The sequence below is a fragment of the Lipophrys pholis genome (genome assembly GCF_963383615.2).
Source record: "Lipophrys pholis genome assembly, chromosome: 17".
In the NCBI taxonomy this organism is placed as follows: Eukaryota; Metazoa; Chordata; class Actinopteri; order Blenniiformes; family Blenniidae; genus Lipophrys; species Lipophrys pholis.
In genome coordinates, this window is record NC_137643.1 from 10099777 (window position 1) to 10118665 (window position 18889).

Sequence of the window (18889 nt, forward strand, 5' to 3'; positions counted from 1 at the left end):
CAGTTTTCATGGCTTCATCCTTTCATGAGCCACCGCTTCACAAAACAGTTTATTCCTCCATTGTTCTAAATAGATTAAAATCCACATTTCATATTTTGAGTTGTACCCATGTATTGCAATGCTTGTAGGCCCTATGTGTGTCTCAGAGAGCAATAGCAAATTGTAGGCAGTCAGTGTATTTCCTCTTGCTACCAGGAGGTGGTGCTAAATGACTATGTATACTGTCGTCCTGGTTTGGAGGAACAGTGGATCATTTTTGCATTGGCCGCTTTTCAGTGCTTTCTGTCAAAACAATATTTAGACTGTACAATGATCAAAGCATACAAAAGCTGGTAAAAACAACATACACGTGTATTTGTGGTTAGATTTTATTTTCCCAATAATTTCAACAGATTTACTCTTAGAAAATTCATTCATCATATGTTTTTCTCTTCTTCATATCAAGTAATCACCTTCCCTTTTGCACTGTCAGTAGTTTTACAGGTGAATTAAATGAGCCCTGCACCCTTTGGTCCTTTGAGCCAAACAATATTTACAATGGTAATACAAAACAGGAGTCATCGTCCATGCTTACCTAACGTGTCCAATGACGCGTCTGAATATCTCATATTCATGAATTCAAAGGACCGCAGAGCGAGCACTGCTCTGTGATAATCAGTCTTTGACAAATAAAGCTGCTGTTCAGAAACAGTTCAATAGTTACACGGCATCTCTTTGTCCTTGAAAACGCCGGCCAGATGCACCAGTCGGATCTTCAGTTTCAAGTACAGTTTACACACAGGTGTCTGAACAAAACAGTGGCACGTCGGTACTCCCTTAAAGGCTTTTATGACTGAACAAAATCAAGTGTCCAAAGAAATGGTGCTGCTGGTTTAGTTTTTAGCATATCAAATGTTTAAAAACCCGCTGGCATGTCTTATTTTGGCACACACAAGCCTTTTTGGATGACAGGTTTTTGAAGGCAAAGTGACAGGCGAGTTTAGAGGGTATTCTTAATTTTACACAACAGGGAAGAATAGATTACAGCACTCCTGTCAACTCACAAAGCCCTCTGGGGCAAAATGCACTTAGTTCAAATGCTTAATGAATTCTTCAAGTCTTGTTCAGGCAATATTCTTCTGCGAAACTGGCTCCATAGGCCAGAGACAGAATAGAAGAGCAGTGTAGTATGACCACAGCATTCTCTCTCCGTGTTTCCTCCCACATAATGGAACATGTTCAGGACTGACTGGATTTGGGCCCAATGCTGGTGACCTTACAGTCCTGGCACATATTTTAGCAGCAGTCCACTTTTACACTTTTTACACGAGCACGAGGATTTCACGAGAATAATTAACATTAATTGCACAATGTGGTAGCTTTCTGTAGTGCAGCAGGAGATTGCAGCCTGTTTCCAAGCAAAGTGTCTTAAATGTCTTTGAAGGCACTTGTTTATGAGCAGGACAGTCAAAACCAGTTTCACTGCATTCTAATGTTGCAAAAGTGCACAAGGACACGTCAGTTTGGGCAGTGTACTCCATTTTGGTTGCAAAGGCACTTGGATGAAAGCACAATAAAGATACAAAACTTTTGCATTCCGCCGATCTCCTTAAACAGACCAGAACCTCTTCAATCGGCACCGATGCAGCCGTTTAAATGGATAGAAAGGCAGTGAACCGGGGAACTCATTGGCAAGTGACTTTTCGCTCATCCCTCCAATTCAAGCAAAGTCCCGGCCTGGAGAACGAGAGAATCGAGACCTCGGCCTAAATAATTGCACTCCGATCACAAAGTCGTTTAAAGTCTCCAGATAACTTCTTCATTCCTCCTTCTACCACTCAAACTTCCAATGCTGTGTTTTGTCCCCCGGGCTGCACCGCCTCATCTGCGCGTCTCCACGGCCCTCTGCCGTCCGGTAAATCGTCACACACAGGCTGGAGTAAGGATGGTAGATGGTGCCATCCTGAGAGAAGAAAGCAAGAATTCACGGATTACATTTTGATGCATGTGCAAAGGCAACCCCCCCCCCCCCCCTTGGGTTTGCTCTCAAAGGAGCACGTTTGCATGTGAAGTGAAGACTTTACCTCTCTGAACTCCCAGAGGACGCTGGGAGGCTTCAGCTCTCCGTCACGAGGGCAGTGCCTCATCCCGATGGAGGTCTGTCCGTCAAGCACTTCGGCACACAGCTCGGTCACAGAATTGAAACGGAACTCCTTCTGAGATGTATATTCAAAGTACTGAAGCAGAAAAGAAACATGATTATGTAACCATTTGTTCAGTAAATGAGGAAAAAGATTTTTATTTTTTTTAAACATTTCAACAGGATAATTATCATTCAAAAAAACAAAACCTGTCTATAAGCCACCTTGCCAAGACAGCAGCACAAATCATTGTTCTAAAAATACACAAGCAAAAGCAGTCAGTCCCACACCACAAGAGAAAAGCAGTAAGATTATACAACGGGGGATTACAAATTCCAAGAGATCTCATATCTTTATCCATTTGAATTGTTTTGACTGTCCCCAGGGTGATGAGTTCTAAATGTTTCAAGTCTTTTCGCATCTCAATCCAGTCAGAGGGCCAGAAGAATTAACCCCTTTAACCCAGCTCTGACTCTTGGGACCTCTACCGCTACAATATCTTGAGGGTGTGGGCCATGACGGTTGGATTTTCAACACATGAACAAACACAGATATGTAGGAAGAAGCACAAGAGCAGATAAAAGTCGGGCAAGTTCATGGACACAGATAAAGATGAACAATTTGTCATACATATTTCAGTGGTGTACACCGCAGCTGTACCCAGTGATAAAATGTAAAGCACTGGTTAGGTGTTCATGACAAGCATATGTTCATGGCTTCAAATGAGCAACTTGTCATATTGCTGAATCCTAATTGAATTTTCAGCTTTGAAATGCGTTAATAAACATGCAATTTTTAAAAGACAGATTAAATAGATCAGAACAAGGTTACTTTTTTTTTACTTGGCAGCATATCTGCTTTATCACAAGGACTTGCTAAATCTAAATAATGAATGCAATGTGGCCTTTTACTCCACTTAGATAAGAGGCAGTTCTTCTCTTCCTCTGCCGTGGCAGCGTGTTCTTTCTAAGCCGGCGTGGCACGGAGTAAATGCATGTGTCGAGGGATCTCATCAGCAGAGGACGGGGGCCTTGGCCTTCTCAATCAAGCAGACATGAACACAAACCAAACCCTTCCACCGCCGGTGTCACTTCCACATCCTGGCCTGGTGGGACAAAAGATGCAACGCTCCCTGGGCTACCCGTAAAACGGAGGGTCAGGTAATCAATCGTCATACTTCCCCATCGTTCTCTTCGCATCTCATACATCTTTCAGATGCAATGGGTCCGGTAATAGCTGTTAACCAATAAAAGGCTCACTCAGGGCCACTGTCTCTGCCTTCGAACTTATTTACCCCGGCCCTGCTATTCACTCTGCCTGCCAGGCTCATGTATCTTTTAAATGGAACGTGGTTCCTATGTGTGTACAATAAGTGGGAGGGGATGAAAGACATCCAAACATTGATTTCCATTCACACACGGCACTCTTTGTGACTCGATGCATCGGTGGGGTTATCAGAGATATCTGCAGGATGACAATACAAACCGGTCATTAAAAATACATCCTCATTGACAAATAATCTGCCACTTGCTAAATCATCCATCACTGGCGTTGGCACTCATTCAGAGTAAAAGTACCCAAGATTCAACTGCACAATTTCTGCAGATGTATTTATTTTTCACATCATTGAGGTGAAGTCATGCAGGACACACCGGCAGAAGGCAAACTTGAGTTTCAAATCGATTGTGGCAGCTTGTTTTTAGGGGTTAGTCGAAAGCGTCGACATGGAGAAGGTGCGAGGAGAGACTCTGTACCCGGGAGGGATAGAAAACGGCTGACACGGCGACCGGCTGACGTACCTGGTTGCCTCCCTGGCCGTGGCAGCCAAACACAGAAAGGTGTGCCCCTGTGGGATTGTGGTCAGGAGCGTTGTAGTCAAGGCACTCTGAGTGCATCCCAGAGCTACGCACCTGGCAGGAGAGAGACAAATAATTATCAATAACAATTTAAGAAATGCACACTGGGCATTGTTAAGAATTGCAGGTTGACTCATCGTGTTTGAAAGGAAAGACAAATTCAATTGTTTTTGATGAAATGATGAACGCTCCTCTTATCAAACTTCAATTTAATAATGTAACGCCAAAGTTTTACTGGTAAATGAGTTTCAAATAGGATTAAAATGACCTTCCTCCTCTATAAAAGCTGTGAAATCAATAATGTATTAATTTTTGGCAAGCGTCTTGAAAGCTGTAATAAAAAAATAGGGATGGGAGCCATATGTCGCCCGTGGGCCTGCTGCCAGTTGTCAATGTCTGCCCTGGTCTATAGTGGGTCATCCATTTCAGCATAAATACCTGGACGTTGCTATACATTATGCAAATGCAATGGGCGTTCAGAGCATCTGCGGTCCAGTGTGTCACAAGCTTGCGCAAACAAGATTCACAATATTCTTGAGTTTGAGTGCTTGACAGAGCCCCTCAATTCCTGGAAGAAGCGTGTGGCATCACTGAATGTGGGGTTAACAGAGAGGGGGAAGGAAACTGCCGTCTGTCTTGTCGCCGAGTGTCGCCTTGGACACTGTGCAGACTGAAACCCTGACAGTCCGGAGCCGAGCGCTGACAGCAAAGCTCTTTCAAAGTGCAGCTTGCCCGCGTTCCTTCCAACTCCAGAATCAGAAAGTGAAAAGCCATGCAGACAAAGAGCTTTCTGCTACCAACAGCTGCATGTACTGCAACCACTTTATTAACTTCCATGAGGTGACATTCGCCGTTATCGTGCCAAACAAAACATCTATTTCCCCCAGACTTCCTCTTCCTGTCCCGATATCTCTTGCTTTGGTCAGCAGTACAGTCCCAACAATTACACCAAGTTGCACCGTGTGCATATAGTAAAATTATAGCTGCCATCTCACATCACAATAATAATTGATCTATATATGTAAAATCTGATGTTTCAAACATGTACAGCTGCGAGATGAAGCATGTATCTTTAGCCAATAGTTGTTGACATCAAAAGAATGTAACGCTTTAATTTCTGCCTTACATGGACTTTAAAGCTGAATCCAAATGAAGGTTTCATTACTCTACAGATTAAATATTCACAATATTGTAACTGAAATGTAAATAATTTATAATACGTTATATCACTTCACAGCACAGTGCATCACCATATGTGTGGATCATAATGGTGAGAAACATAATAACGTGTACAATATGTCTAGGTCAATGAGATTTAGATTTTACTTTGTTTCTCTTAGTCTTCACAGTTTCTCTCTCAAAACAGAGGTTTAATGTGTGACACCTGAAATAAAATGCAAACACTGCAGGAAGACGGATGGTTGGACGATTAGCAGACACTTACAGCCCCGTGCCACCCTGACCTGTCCTCTGGTACATGTAGGTCGGGATAGATGTTCTTCAAATACCAGTCGAAACTGTTGCATTTAAGCCTCTCCCTCAGCAGCTTCCGCTCTGAAATATCTCCATAGTTCTCCTGCAACGGAAGTGGATAATGCATATGAATCAATAGTTGGCATTAAAAAATATTCATCGTTATTAACAAAACAGACCCATGACATATCACTTCACTCTCAGGTTTTAAATTCGGTTTTACTGTCATACTTGTGGCGGTTTGTGACGTGTGCAGTCTAAAATTAACCAACATATCCCCGGTTCTTGTCAGGAGTCCAAGGGTAACAGTGAGCAAAAGGCGGGGCACACCCTGAACATTGCACAAGTCCACTGCAGGGTTAACAAAGACAAACGTCCAGTCAGACACGCTCTCATATGTTCACACAGACTGGTCATTTAAAGTTATAAAGCATTTAGCCGTTTGACCATTAAAAGCACACTACACAATTTAAAATTCCCTCCTGTATATGACATCTAAATCCTAAACATTTACCCGCCATAATTCAGTGAGACTAGCAGTAAGCCTGACCACAAGTGACTGTGTGCCAATTGCACAAATAGATGTGATTTGCTAAGGTAACCCCACCCTGAGCTTCTACCTGGCGTGAGAAGAGTCATGCTTTTTATTTCCTGTGAAACTCAACAGCTGTCAAGAGAAATATATTTTACATGCAATGTTCCCTTGAACACGTAATTAATTGTTTGATTAAAAGATCCCTCACATTATTGCACCTTTTTTCTTCCAGATAGATGAAACGGAGATATATGTGTTTTCAGTGGTGACCAATGCTCAGAACCTGAGAGGCAGTGCACATGTGTCATGCACTGCACGCGCTCACATGCCACCTCAGACAAACTCTCATGCCGGACCCAGTCAGAGTGATGAGAGGCTGTCACCAAAAATATAGTCAACGTCCAAGTTGGGCCACTGTGTACAACGAGTAAATAGGAGCTGGATGAATGGACAACTCAGGACAAAAAGTAAGAAATAGTGTTCAGTAGGTTATTTCTTTGTTGTAAAAATGCTCCTATTTTGCCCCCCATCAAATTGAAATAATCAATCTTTCCATTGCAGTATTATGAAATTGCTCACCAGCATTCTTTATACCAAAGAAATAATCTACCAAACACACATTTCCTTACTCTCTGCGCATGGTTTAGATTTGTTTGAAAAACCATGTCTTCATTTGTAAGTGTCCTACCTTCCTAGCCGGGGGGTTTCTGTTGTAGAAGTGTTGTTTATAGGAGTCCATCCAAACCTCCGCAGCCCGGACAGTGTTCTGGAGGAAGTTGGGCCGTGCATAAGGGGCCTTTTTAGGGAAGACGTGCCCGACGTGAGAGCAGGGATGGATCTCCAGGCTTCCCCCACACTGCCACACCTGAGGGAGACCCACACATCACACATTAGATTCCTCTCTCAGTCAACTTTGTTCTTCTTTGTGTTTCGTTTATATTTTCTTTAGCAGTTTTAGTTTCGCACAGCAACATTTTTCACTGCTGGTGAATATTTGAACTTTTGCACCTGCAGCCACTTTAAATAAAGTTCAACGCTCTGAATGCTCGGGAACAAGACAGTGAATATCAGTTAATGTTTTTCCGGTGATTTTGAAGCGTTGGCCTAAACACTGACATAAACACACTGTAACAAGGAAGTAGCAGTTGATCATTGAACCGAGTGATTCACACGCAAATTCATTTGATGACATATCAATAACACTGAACTCTTTCAATAAGAGGGAGTTGAATTTTGGGGGGATTGTTCCACTTTTTTGATCTTCAAGCTCTTTGTTTGTTTGTCATTAAGTTGGTAAAGCTGCATCGTGGTTTGTTTGGCTTTTAAGTATATTTAACCAACTATGTGTGTGAGATATAACTGGTTCAAATCACTATACACTGCTTTTGAAGTATTAATATGTAGATAACAGGTCTTAGAAACCCAGAGTGCTGCCATTTAAACTAATGTGGGGATGCCTTTTATTTAATTTTGACAACGCGGGGGTTATTATCATGAATACAATTTGTTGTTAAACAGACAACCCACAGAGATGGACAAAAATATTAAGCAAGGTGAAGATTTAAGTCAAAAAACTACACCTCATGTCAGTAACACTCTGTTGGAAGAAGGAGTACAGACTGAAGAAGTCTGCTGTGGAATATTCATGACCACAACCCCATTGAATTTAGCTTGAGATGCAAACTTGTGGCAACCCTCAAAAACAGAAACTGATTGCAGTTCTCTAAAACAGGGGAAAAAAAAGAATGTTTCAAAAATCCACAGAATTTCGTTCCAGACATCGACCCAAAGAAACTTATGGAAATACTGAAAAAAAAAAAAGGGAAGCGGGGGAAAAAAGACCAGTCTGTGACACATAGCATGACTTCATACGTCAATCATGGGAGGCAGCGCTACCGTTAAAAGCTTGGACACGTGAGACACGTAGAAATGGCAAGATGGATACAAAAGTGTTGGAGAGCACAGGCTCAACCTAAAATCATACAACTTTTCACAAACTTTCAATGTTCTCTACAAAGTCTGACTTAATCTGCACTATTCTGACCGAGCTTCATTTCACTTTGTAAAAACCAGAATGAAGCCAGGAAGACAAAAAGAGACAAGAACGCGATGGGAGCTGCAGTAAATCCCCGGCAGACAATTAACAACTCTGTTAACAAAACCTGTAGTGATGTCTGGAAGTGATGTTCTCCCGAATATTCATTTGATGGCCATGAATCATCGTAAGTGCATCTGCCCATTTACTTCTGCAACTAGCTGGTGATTTCAAATCATGAGTGCACAATCAGCAAAGAGTTTTAAGTTGTCTTACGCCATTATGTGCCAGGTGTTTGTGTGTGTGTGTGTGTGTGTGTGTGTGTGTGTGTGTGTGTGTGTGTGTGTGTGTGTGTGTGTGTGTGTGTGTGTGTGTGTGTGTGTGTGTGTGTGTGTGTGTGTGTCCCTCATGCCCAGTTGGAGTGGTTAACGGCCTGATTGCAGCCCACCCGTGGGACCCCAGGAGGCCACCATATTGGCTCCAACAGATTAGAGTCAGCCAATCATCCTCCAGTTCCCTGGATAAAAGAAAAACTCAGCAGAAGCCTGCACTGCCTGCCGTCTCTTCGTGATTTTTGGAGTTTGTTTTTGTTTTTTTAAACTGTTCAAATTAAAGGACGGTGATTGGAGGTGGATGAGGAACGTTTGGAGTATCCAGTGCGTTCATTAAAGACACCAAATTATTCACAGAAATTTATGTAATTTCAGTATAATTTAATTTAAAGAGTGAATAAGTAATTCGACTGACTCATACAGTGTTCAACTAACGTGTGACACCACAGCTACTTGAAAATCATTAAATCTGACATTAACACATCACGATACTCTGCAATATTCTTTTTTTTAGTCCTCAAAATTAAGCCAAAATAAATTGTGACCAAATCTCAGTTCTGGTTTTTTGTTCCTCTCTTTGAATAGCGGCCCAATTGCCTCAGCACTGCAATCAGACACAAACTTGAATTCAGACCCAAGCAGTTCACATAAATTATACTAAAGCGATATCCAACCACAAATCTGAGCCAGTTTGATTGACACAAACGAGGGAAAAGTGACACCGGTGTCACAACAAGGTATCAGCCAATATCAGGCTGCAGTTTTAGATAACACAGCTGACTGAGGTCGGACACTGACACGCGTCTCTCTCACACCAACGACACATCCACTGTCGCCGTTACACTGACGAGTGAGGGGGGCTTAAATGAAGAAAACTTCCTGCCGGTAATGAGATGCCAATAAACCCAAAACCCCAGTTCGATTTATTTATCACTGCCACTAACAAGCTGAGTCAAAGGATGCCCTGTCTGGAAACGGGAGATTTGGTTCCAAAGCAGGTCAGACGCTCCAATTATTTTTTTAAAGCAGTACTGTGGTCTCATGTTGCTAAGTGGCCCTGCAGTGGCAATACAGAGACGTCACTTTGTGAGTCTGAGTGATGGTAAACTGAACTCACCCTGAAGGAAAGCTCCAGGTTTTCTCCTCCCCACACCTCCATGCCTGTGTCATACGTGCCAAGGTACTCAAAGTAGGCCTTGCTCACAGCAAACAATCCGCCTGCCATCGTGGGGGACCTGTGAAGATACAGGGACAAGACCGTCACCTCAGTGGGTGCATGTGAAGGGAAATCACGCATAATTATGTTCTCACTGTTTCTGAAATCAAGGTGACAAGGTGTAATAAAAGTAGAATAAGTGCATCACATTACCAGCCAGAGGTGTGTAATTAGGATAATATTGAGGTGTACAGCTTTGACAGCATTGGTAGGAGCCAATCTGATAAAGGGAGCTCTCATGTGAGCAGACTTCACAGAGTATCACACGGCTACCTGATGGGGTCACTGCGAGACTGTCGCCTCTTGCGCTCCACTTCGGGGACCGCGTGCCACTGAAAGGTCAGTCTCCAGTCAAAGCCGCCGATCATCGGCTCCTCTGATTGCATGTAAAACTCAAAGCTGTTCCAGTCGATGGTATCGATGACGGGGCACACGATGGTACTCGCATTCTCGCCGATCCTAAAGACAAAGCAGGTAAAATGGAGAGACCAAACAGGGGTACAGATTTTGTTCATTTCAAAACTGTTTCTTCATTTCATGATACCTATGGAAGAGTATCAGGGCCACTGAAGAAAAAACTATCTCGGAGGTAAAAAAAAAAAAAAAAAAATACTCATGCACTTCGAGAAAAAAGTTGGAATATATATATATATTTTTTTTATATAAATTGGAAACGTCCGCCTCCTCTGGTCCATCCCTCATCATTTGCTCCGGGATGCCGAAATAATCACTTTAAATCACAATTAAATCAGCAGTTCTGACTATATAGGGTTGCTTACGGGTTCTGAACATCTGATTTTACACAGGGTTACCTTGTTTAATAATACATTTTACAAGCACCTCGGGATCAGTGCCTAAGTCGCTCGTTCTTGGTAAGAAGTCAGTGTGGAGCGACGGAGAGCTGCACACAGCACCGTCTATTCAAAGTCATAATACTGATGATAACTGCACTGTGTTTATGAGCTAATTCCTGTTTGAGTTTGTATGTAAAAGAAAAAAAATCTCAACATTGAATTTTGACTTTTTCCTTGAAGTGCATGGGGATTTTTTATTTATTTATTTATTTTTTTAACCTCCAAAAGGTTTTTCTTCTTCAGTGGCCCTAATACTCTTCTGTAGATTTCAAGTCGTCTTGTTTGGTCACCTTTCCAGCAGAGGCTCAATCCAGCCGGGGACGCACTCACAGTGGCAGTCGAGAAAGGTCAGCACATCCCCAGTAGAATAGGTGGCGCCAATGAGACGCGCACGGACCAACCCCTCCCTTCTTTTGGTGCGGATGAGCCGCACACGCTGCAGGTTACTGATGTAGGCAGGGAGCTTATTCTTTAGGTAGTCTATCAAAAGAAATATATAAAAAAAAAAATAGACAAAAACAAAGATCAACATTTGTGCTTTTTGTTTTTACAATTTCTTCTTCTTAAAAGGTGCTTTTCTACAAGTACTTTTTTCTTTTTTTTTGAGTACTGGCGAGAAAGAAAGCATAAAAACAAGCTAATGGACACAGCAATACATTCGAATCAAGCAAAGTAAAAGCTACATATGCTTGAAATGGTAAAATAACCTTTGGTACAAAACTATTACAACAGTTGCAGACTATAAACAAGGCTTACCAGTCATTTTGAATTAAGACAATAATAATTCATGTAATTGCTTGTGTCGACACTGCTCATTGTCAACAGCTTTCAACATAATTCTTCCACACTTTGGAAATGACTGCATTAGTGACTGACGAGATGGACGCCTTAATCCATCCATGTTCACACATGGCACCAGATGTGTCGTGCACTGAGCAAGTAGACCGACGTCCCTTTGAGGTCTCGGTTCACTGCCAAACAACACTCGCACTGTTTTATTTACACAAAACGCATGTTTCGTCTGAACAGACCAAACATTGGAACATCTGTCACTGGTGTAAGCAACCGTTCAATTCCTGCTGCTGTTTTGACCCCTTTAAGCATTTCTTAATGTCTGTAGAATTCCCTGTCTTTCAAAAGGTTGAAATCTTCCAAGTTTGATCATTAACTATATTTTTTATTCACTTTTTTGCATAGCAGGCTTGATTAGCGCAATACAAATTCAGGCCAATGTTCCTCTTAGTGCGTGTAAGTGATTAGTATGGACAAACCGAGCTTCGGTCAAATCAAGGCTTGCTGTACTAGAGCCACGTTAAAACATCTTAATCACTGTCTGGCATTCCACGTGGTCAGGGTGGTTAGGAGAGGAAATTATGTCATTGCAGCTCACTGTGCAATGAAGTCCTCATTATGGTGTAATGTCTCTGACAAACATTAAAAGTAGTAGCTTATTCCATTAGTACAGATGGCCGGGGGGGGCGGGGGGGGGGTGGTCTTTCCACTTACTGTGCAATATGGTTCCAACTGTCTAAAACTCTAAGCAGACTGACATTAGATCATTTTTGGTTGCATGTGCCATTTCATACTAAACACTCAAAAACTATAAGAATATGAAAATGTTGGTCTGTGTTACAACGAAAACATAAAACGGACCGGAAACTGCTATCAAAACCAAAGTCCACATGAGCGCGACTGATAACAAATGAGACAAGCAGGGACCTTGAAGAAAATCAAACAATGTGCAATCGCTTCACCAAAAGGATCCACTCAGATCCCTGCATTTCCCGCTGCACCCTGCCGTCATCACATAAATGTGTCCTGACACGTTTCCAAGGATGTGATTTTCTAATTGGTTTTAGCGCAGATTCAAAGGTGGTCAGAATCCACTGCTCTATAGATAGCATCTTTTTTCTTCTATATATAGCAGAGTTCCTGTCCGCTTGTTCCATTTTTACGCCGCCACTGTGACAAAGTCGAAACACACAACTGAAGTTGAGACAGCGCTGCCTTGCAAAACTAGGACGCGACTGTCACTTCTTATTGATCCCCCCCCTTAAAGAGCTGTGCTCCACCAGTTTTCCTTAGACGGAGAGAGACGGAGAGAGACAGAATTAGACGTGGTTCAGTGCAGCGTGTCAGACCTCGGTCACTGTAGTCGTCAATGAGGATGATCTCCTTCAGGAGGACGGCGGGCGTGGTCCCCAGCACGCTGTGGATCGTCCTCAGCAGGGTGGACCAGGCCTCGTTGTAGAAGGCGATGATCACAGAGGTGGTCGGTAAACGACGGTAGTTGAACTTCTTACTCCGGCATCTGAAATATGTCAGAGTGTTTGTTTATGCGAGAGAAGAGGGAGACACGGTCGAGGAGCATCAGTATACATGTGCAGGATGTACTTATAAAGACCGACAACACTAACACTCTAAATGAATTCATATGAACAAGGAATTACTTTTCAACTAGCCAGAGCGGCTTCGTCAGATAGTGTGGCAGGAAGAGGTGTCTGCTTTTAATGGGAGTCATTAAAACAATAAAAAAGTGCTGGAGAAATATGGTTGGGGTGGGGTGGGGAAGGTGTCACACCAATGGGCAACATACCACAGCAGTTCTCCAAGAGAGGCTGCCGACGCAGGCAGGAAGGAGAAAAGCAGAAAGAGAGGAGGGCTGGAGAAAATTTAAAGGATATTGGAAAAACTCAAAATTAAACACCAGAGAATAAGAATACGCAAAAAAAAAATAAAAAATAATTAAAATAGACGAGGAAGGAAAATGAAAAAGCAGGAGGGCAAGCTCTATTCTTTGATGTAGGAGACTGCGAGAGCATAACCACTGGCACACTACAGGATAAATGACTTATGGTAATTTCACGGCTGGAGACTGAACTCACAACTATGACACTGCTGGTATTGAATTGGAGCAAATAGGTGCCGCCGTGTGTGAATCATAACCGTTTCAATCCGCTTTATTTTATTCTTTTTTTTTTTTTTTACCTTTCCTTGAAAGCATTGTGTTTCTAAGATTGTAGTTTCACCGAGAGACAGCAGCAATACAAACATGCCACAACGAATACCGCCAGGAAGAAAAGTCAAAAGAAATTATGGAGCAGGCGCCCAAAACACATGCACACGCGCGCACACACACCCCATCGCACTAAAATAAGCAAATCTGAGACGACAGAAAACCATTTTCTTACTCGGTTACTGGGCCGAAAGCCAAAAAAGAAAACTATCTGGGGCAGGCTGACATTAGGAATCCACCCTTTCACTAATATATGTGAAGAATCCAGTCGACAGAACGAGACTAACAGACCATGATGACTGGCAACTTTTCAGTTGTGTGCAATACAATGCAAAGTTTGCAGCTATGGCTATTGAGTTTCAAAGTAGCATGAACAGAAAGATCATCCACAAGCAAATGAATATTAGCATTTAACAAAAGACCAAACAATTTTGGCTTTTGATCTTGTCTGTACATGATGGCATGAACCATGACTCCAGAACTGCACACCACTACAATCCAGCTGACGTACTCCTGACAGTGTCTCTATCGCTTCTACACGCTCATCAAAGCGTCAAAAGGTGACGGACAGAGGAGGGGGAAGAAAAAAAGCGCATGTCAAAATGTCACTCGGCGAGTGCAGACGGCAAGTTTACTTACTGAGAGCAGCTGTGAAGGAAAGTTACTGTGGTGTTGGGTCTCCTTCACTGTGTCAATTAATAAAGTTCCCCGACAGGTTTCTTAGATAAACACAACCACGTATCGTATCGTGAAACGCTTCCAATTTCATTGACGAGAGTAGATTTGGTCTTTTGCTGTTGAAGGTCAGTCCAGAAGTTCAAGCAGAACAATGCTTGGGTCAGTGACGAATAAGAAATGAATGGGTGAGTGTTTATTTTGGGATGGATGAATGTACAAGCTGGTTTCAGGGTGGATGGCTGGAAAGAACAAAGGAAGGACAGAAGAAAAAGGGATGGTTGAAAGGAATGGATGAAATTATGAACAGAATAAAGGGATGGCTCAAATAATGGATGGGTGGGTGAATGAATTGATTGTTGAAAATGAAAGATAGACAAGAGGATGGATAATATAAAAAAAAAAAAAGAAGAGGAAATTGCTTTACACACAATCAAGTAAATGCCTCAGTCCACGCTGACGCTGATGTTACATCTGGATTTCATTAGGATGGGAGCTACTGCCAGCAAGGGCTAAGGCACGGCGGAAGGAGAAACTACTAATAAAAGACATCACACACTGCGTTTCATCACGGTGGCGTGGCTCAGAATAGCTGTGGACAACAACTGTGGAAGGAATAAATCCAGTCAGGCAGGAGAGCAGCTTTCGCCAGCTTCTATAAGCCCGGCAATGCATCGCGAGAGCCTTCATCCTCGTCGCTAACTGTCAGTGGAAAACTGATTCCAGTAAAGAGTTCAACTTAATCGCTGCTGAGTAATTCATCCCTCTTAAAGTTTCAGTATGCCAGCAGTTCCAGGCAATACTCAACGTGGTAGGCTCGAGATGTTTTTACTGCAACCTCAAGGAAAATACAGCGCACTTATAAAGCAGCGGTGATCTCTTGAAGAACAACTGCCATCGCAGCACATTACTCGCAAAGTGACTAATGGGTCATTCCTGTTTTGTTTGTTTCTTTGTTTTTTTCTCTACTTACTCATTCAACCTGTGGTCCTGAATATGCCGTTCCAGGGAGATCTTGTCACTGACATAGATATTGATGGCATAGCGTTCAATGCTCTCCTGCTCCTGTTTCTTCTCCTCGGCGTTGAGGTTGAGTTTCGTGGCTCGACCCCATTCCCCCGGTGCGTTGGTGTCCGGCGGTGGCTTCACATAGAGGGGCCGAGCCAGCTGCCCGTCAATCCCGCTCTCCTCCTCCGACAGCCCTCTCGCCAGCACGCTGTGCTTCCCGTCATTTTCTTCTACGCCGGATGACGAGGGGTAAGAGGAGCGCGCCAATAAAAGATAACCCAGCCACAGTATCCACACCAAGAAGCCGGCCTTGGCCAACAAGCCCACTTTTCGAGAGTAGCGCCCCCTCATGATGGTGAGCACAAAGGGGGCACTATGACCGGCTGAGTCCCAGCTGCCTTGTAGGATGCAAGTGTCTGTGGAGAAAAAGCAATAAGATCACATTTCACACAGAGTGAACACATGTGAAGTCAGCTCAGGAAAAAAATAACAACGAAACACTTCCCAGCAGGTTACAACCAATGATAGGTAAAGGATTTAGACAAAACTCTACTAAATGGGTGGAGTTTTATTTAACTAAGCAACTGCCGCAAGAGATTGTGGTCGCCTCTAATTTCACAACTTGTCTGAAGTCATCAACACCAGCATTACAAATTTAGCCACAGCGAGTCCTAAATGAGGAGGAGTTTTACTGAAATCACACTGCGGCGAGGTTCAGTTCTCGCAGCTTTTACAAGTAATGTGAGAATTCTGATAAAAAAAAAATGTTTAGGATAGAATCTGATTAAATTAGATAACAGCTTCACGATCAATTTGACAACATGAATAATCAGGACGAAAAAGGCCCTCAATGTAGGATTAAAGTCATCTTTTAAAGACTTCCTCATTTTGTAATTTCTGTTCTCTTTCACCGGTCATCTTATTATCTACTAGTTCAACCATCCCATAGAGGTGTAATAGTTGATAGTGCATCGGTTTCTCTCATATGCTCCGTCGTCCTCCCCCAAGGTTAAGTGGCGATATAAAATTGTTTTGCAGCCGAGTTGTGAGTGATTGGCTGTCTCTCAGTATTAGCCCTGTTATAGATGGAGGACCTGTCCAGGCTGTACTCTGCCGTTTGTCCACAGTCAGTTGACATCCAGCTGCCCGCAACCATGCAGGTACAAAAGCTGGTTAGATTGATGATGAGTTTCATTGTAGAATTTCACCCGATATCAATATATTTTACACTGTCGTTTACAGAAGCGTTAAGCCGGACTGCGCCATATTTGTGATTGAAAGTGACTGTGGCTTTGCTGAAATAAAACATGGAATAGACAGCTGGACATGCACATAACCTGAGGGCCATTGCTGGGTGGAGGCACAAAAACAGGATTAGCCTGGATTTGTTTTCTGTCAGATAGATTCGCTTAACATGCAAGGCAAAACTCAGTGACACCCAAGAATGTCATCACATAATTGTTGGTCATTATCTTAACCTTTGTCTGTTGCGCTTAGTGGAAAAACTGAGGCGTAGACACACAATCATTCAGACCACAACACTGCTTCTTTTTCACACGCACACTGAAGTCTAGTTTATTTCCCAATCCTCACTGAAAGACAAACCTGCTAACTCTGTCACCGGTCTGCCTTCATGTAGCCTCAGAGAAAATGTTAAATCAAACCGAAAAGTATGGACAGCTGCGGCATGAGACTCTATAGATCTATGCTACAAAGTCAAAGGCAACTTGATTTCCACTGTGGGTTCTTCAAGGCAGCAGCCTAGCCTTTTCACTCCAATCTGGGCTCCGGCCAGCCGACTCGGGGAGTCCTGAGGTTTCAGAATGGAGATGCCTGCAGACAAAACCCTCTTTTATTGGATGTCCATCACACCTTCCACTCTCTCTGAATCTGATAGCCTTTCTGGGGAGCCGTTTGGTGCGAGCTGGAGGGGACAGATTGCAAAGACGCAGCTTTAATCCTGAGCCAGTTTTTGGTTCGGAGACAATGAAGATTAGAGGAGAAAAATATGCACGGGGTGCTCCTTTAGAATTTGTGCAGTGTGCGCTGCAACAGGATCAGTGCAGAGGATGAACGTGCAAAGTCATGCACGTGACACAAAGAAGGCGTGATGGTGGGGTCTGCATGCTGATCTGACGTTTCCTGTGGGGTTAACAACTGTTGCATCATTAAAGTCTACACGCCTAGCCTTTTTTTTTTCTTGTGGGGAGCTTGAGAGAAACACACACACACACACACACACACACACACACACACACACACACACACACACACACACACACACACACACACACACACACACACCAAAATAGATGTCACTTGTAATTGACTTGCCTCACCAGTGAAACAGGCTTACACAACAACACATTAGCATTAACTAAAGGATTCTCTTTTATTATCCAAAATCCTACAAAATAAGACCAGTGACTCATTTTAATTACACAATACTGGGTCTGAGTTGATAGTAGTTCAGTGTAACAAATGACAGTGTGTGTTTTCTAGGAATGTGATGAGAGACGACAGGCCGGATCGAAAACCCGAATGAAGAGTTTGTCATTAGACACATAAACCCACAACTCTCTGAGACGCACATTTTGACCAAAAATACACAAGTAGAAAGCAAAAGCAAAACCACTCATTGGACATGTTTTTTTTTTTTTTTTTTGTTTTTAAATCAGTGTTATTGAGAGGAAGAATGAATCAAAGGTTCTTTAGTGAGTACAGAGTGCATGCTCAGCAACAGGTCTGTCAGACTAAATTAATGTGGAGATCACAGAGCGGGTGAAAGCTTCGTTTGAGTTCTCCAACAAGATCGCCTTCAGTAATGTAGACAAATCTCAACTTTTATTCCCCCCCCCCCCCCGAGGCGTCCAAGACGCACGACCAGTTCCGCTGCTACGTAACAGCCTTTAAAAGCCTTCATTGTGAAAGTATCAAACTGCGTTGCCTGAGGATTCTTTCTGAGTTAAGTGAGAAACACGGATGAAGTTGTCGGCGACAGTGGGTGGGATAAAAAGTGCGCTCGGAGCGAACCGTGCGTAACAGTCGGGGCAGAGGGGCGCCGGGCGTCGGAGCCACTTTACCTTTGTGCCGGATTACATGTCGCGGGGTTTCTTCGTCGTCTGTCAGCCGGTCTGCGGTCGTCTTCCAGTCAAACCTCTGGCTCGCAGATGTCAGCAGAGCCACATCCTCCCGTCTCTCCACATTGGAGCCGCTGACCTGCGCGTCAAAGCAATCACAACGACCACGCTGCTTCTGGTGCGACCTTTCACAATAACAGCACAGACAACACAGGGCAAAGTCCAGCCCGGTGTCACATGGGAGGACTCATGCGTTCATTCATTCATTTATTTCAGAAGAGGAACAGGAAACTGAAAGCTGTGTATGTCGACTCCCTGATCTCATAATGATTCAATAGTAATAAAGTCTTCTTCCTCATGATGCTCATCTTCTCATTGGTTGGTCTTAAAGACAAATGGATTTATTTACTCACTTGTTTTCATGCTGATTTATTTCTTCTTCAATTATATCCAAAATGTTGTATTACATTAATGAGGGCATATAACGCAACATTGTTGTAGTTCTCTAGAGTGTCAGCCCAAACCTTCCCTTCCACAATAAAGTTCTGTATATACATCTTGTTTGGGAATTTTACCTGCTTCAGTTTGTTATTGGACAGAAATTTGATGTGGGTGTGTTTATTGGAGAAAAGGCAACATGTGACCCACATTCACTCTTACTTTATTGAAATATCCTGATCAGAATTAAC

The 18889-nt window shown here is 43.0% G+C and overlaps 1 protein-coding gene across 1 annotated transcript; it reads right to left on the reverse strand.

Moving 5' to 3' along the window:
• Positions 1 to 362: 362 nt before the first annotated feature.
• Positions 363 to 18355, reverse strand: poc1bl (POC1 centriolar protein homolog B (Chlamydomonas), like). The gene is made up of 11 exons (XM_080485288.1): positions 18204 to 18355; positions 15086 to 15536; positions 12563 to 12732; positions 10712 to 10901; positions 9841 to 10026; positions 9469 to 9586; positions 6673 to 6849; positions 5421 to 5552; positions 3920 to 4030; positions 2064 to 2216; positions 363 to 1942 (listed from the first exon to the last, which is right to left on the reverse strand). Exons 2-11 carry the CDS (start codon positions 15469 to 15471, stop codon positions 1811 to 1813), a joined length of 1755 nt encoding a protein of 584 aa, XP_080341414.1. The 5' UTR covers positions 15472 to 15536; positions 18204 to 18355; the 3' UTR covers positions 363 to 1810.
• Positions 18356 to 18889: the final 534 nt, after the last annotated feature.

Excerpts from the sequence above, each read along its gene's own strand:
- poc1bl (XM_080485288.1), bottom strand. The coding sequence starts at position 15,471 with ATGAGGGGGCGCTACTCTCGAAAAGTGGGCTTGTTGGCCAAGGCCGGC. Across the intron at positions 5,553-6,672 it reads GAAACCCCCCGGCTAGGAAG|GAGAACTATGGAGATATTTC; the intron begins GTAGGACACTTA and ends CTTCCGTTGCAG. Across the intron at positions 2,217-3,919 it reads ACGGCCAGGGAGGCAACCAG|TACTTTGAATATACATCTCA; the intron begins GTACGTCAGCCG and ends TTTCTGCTTCAG.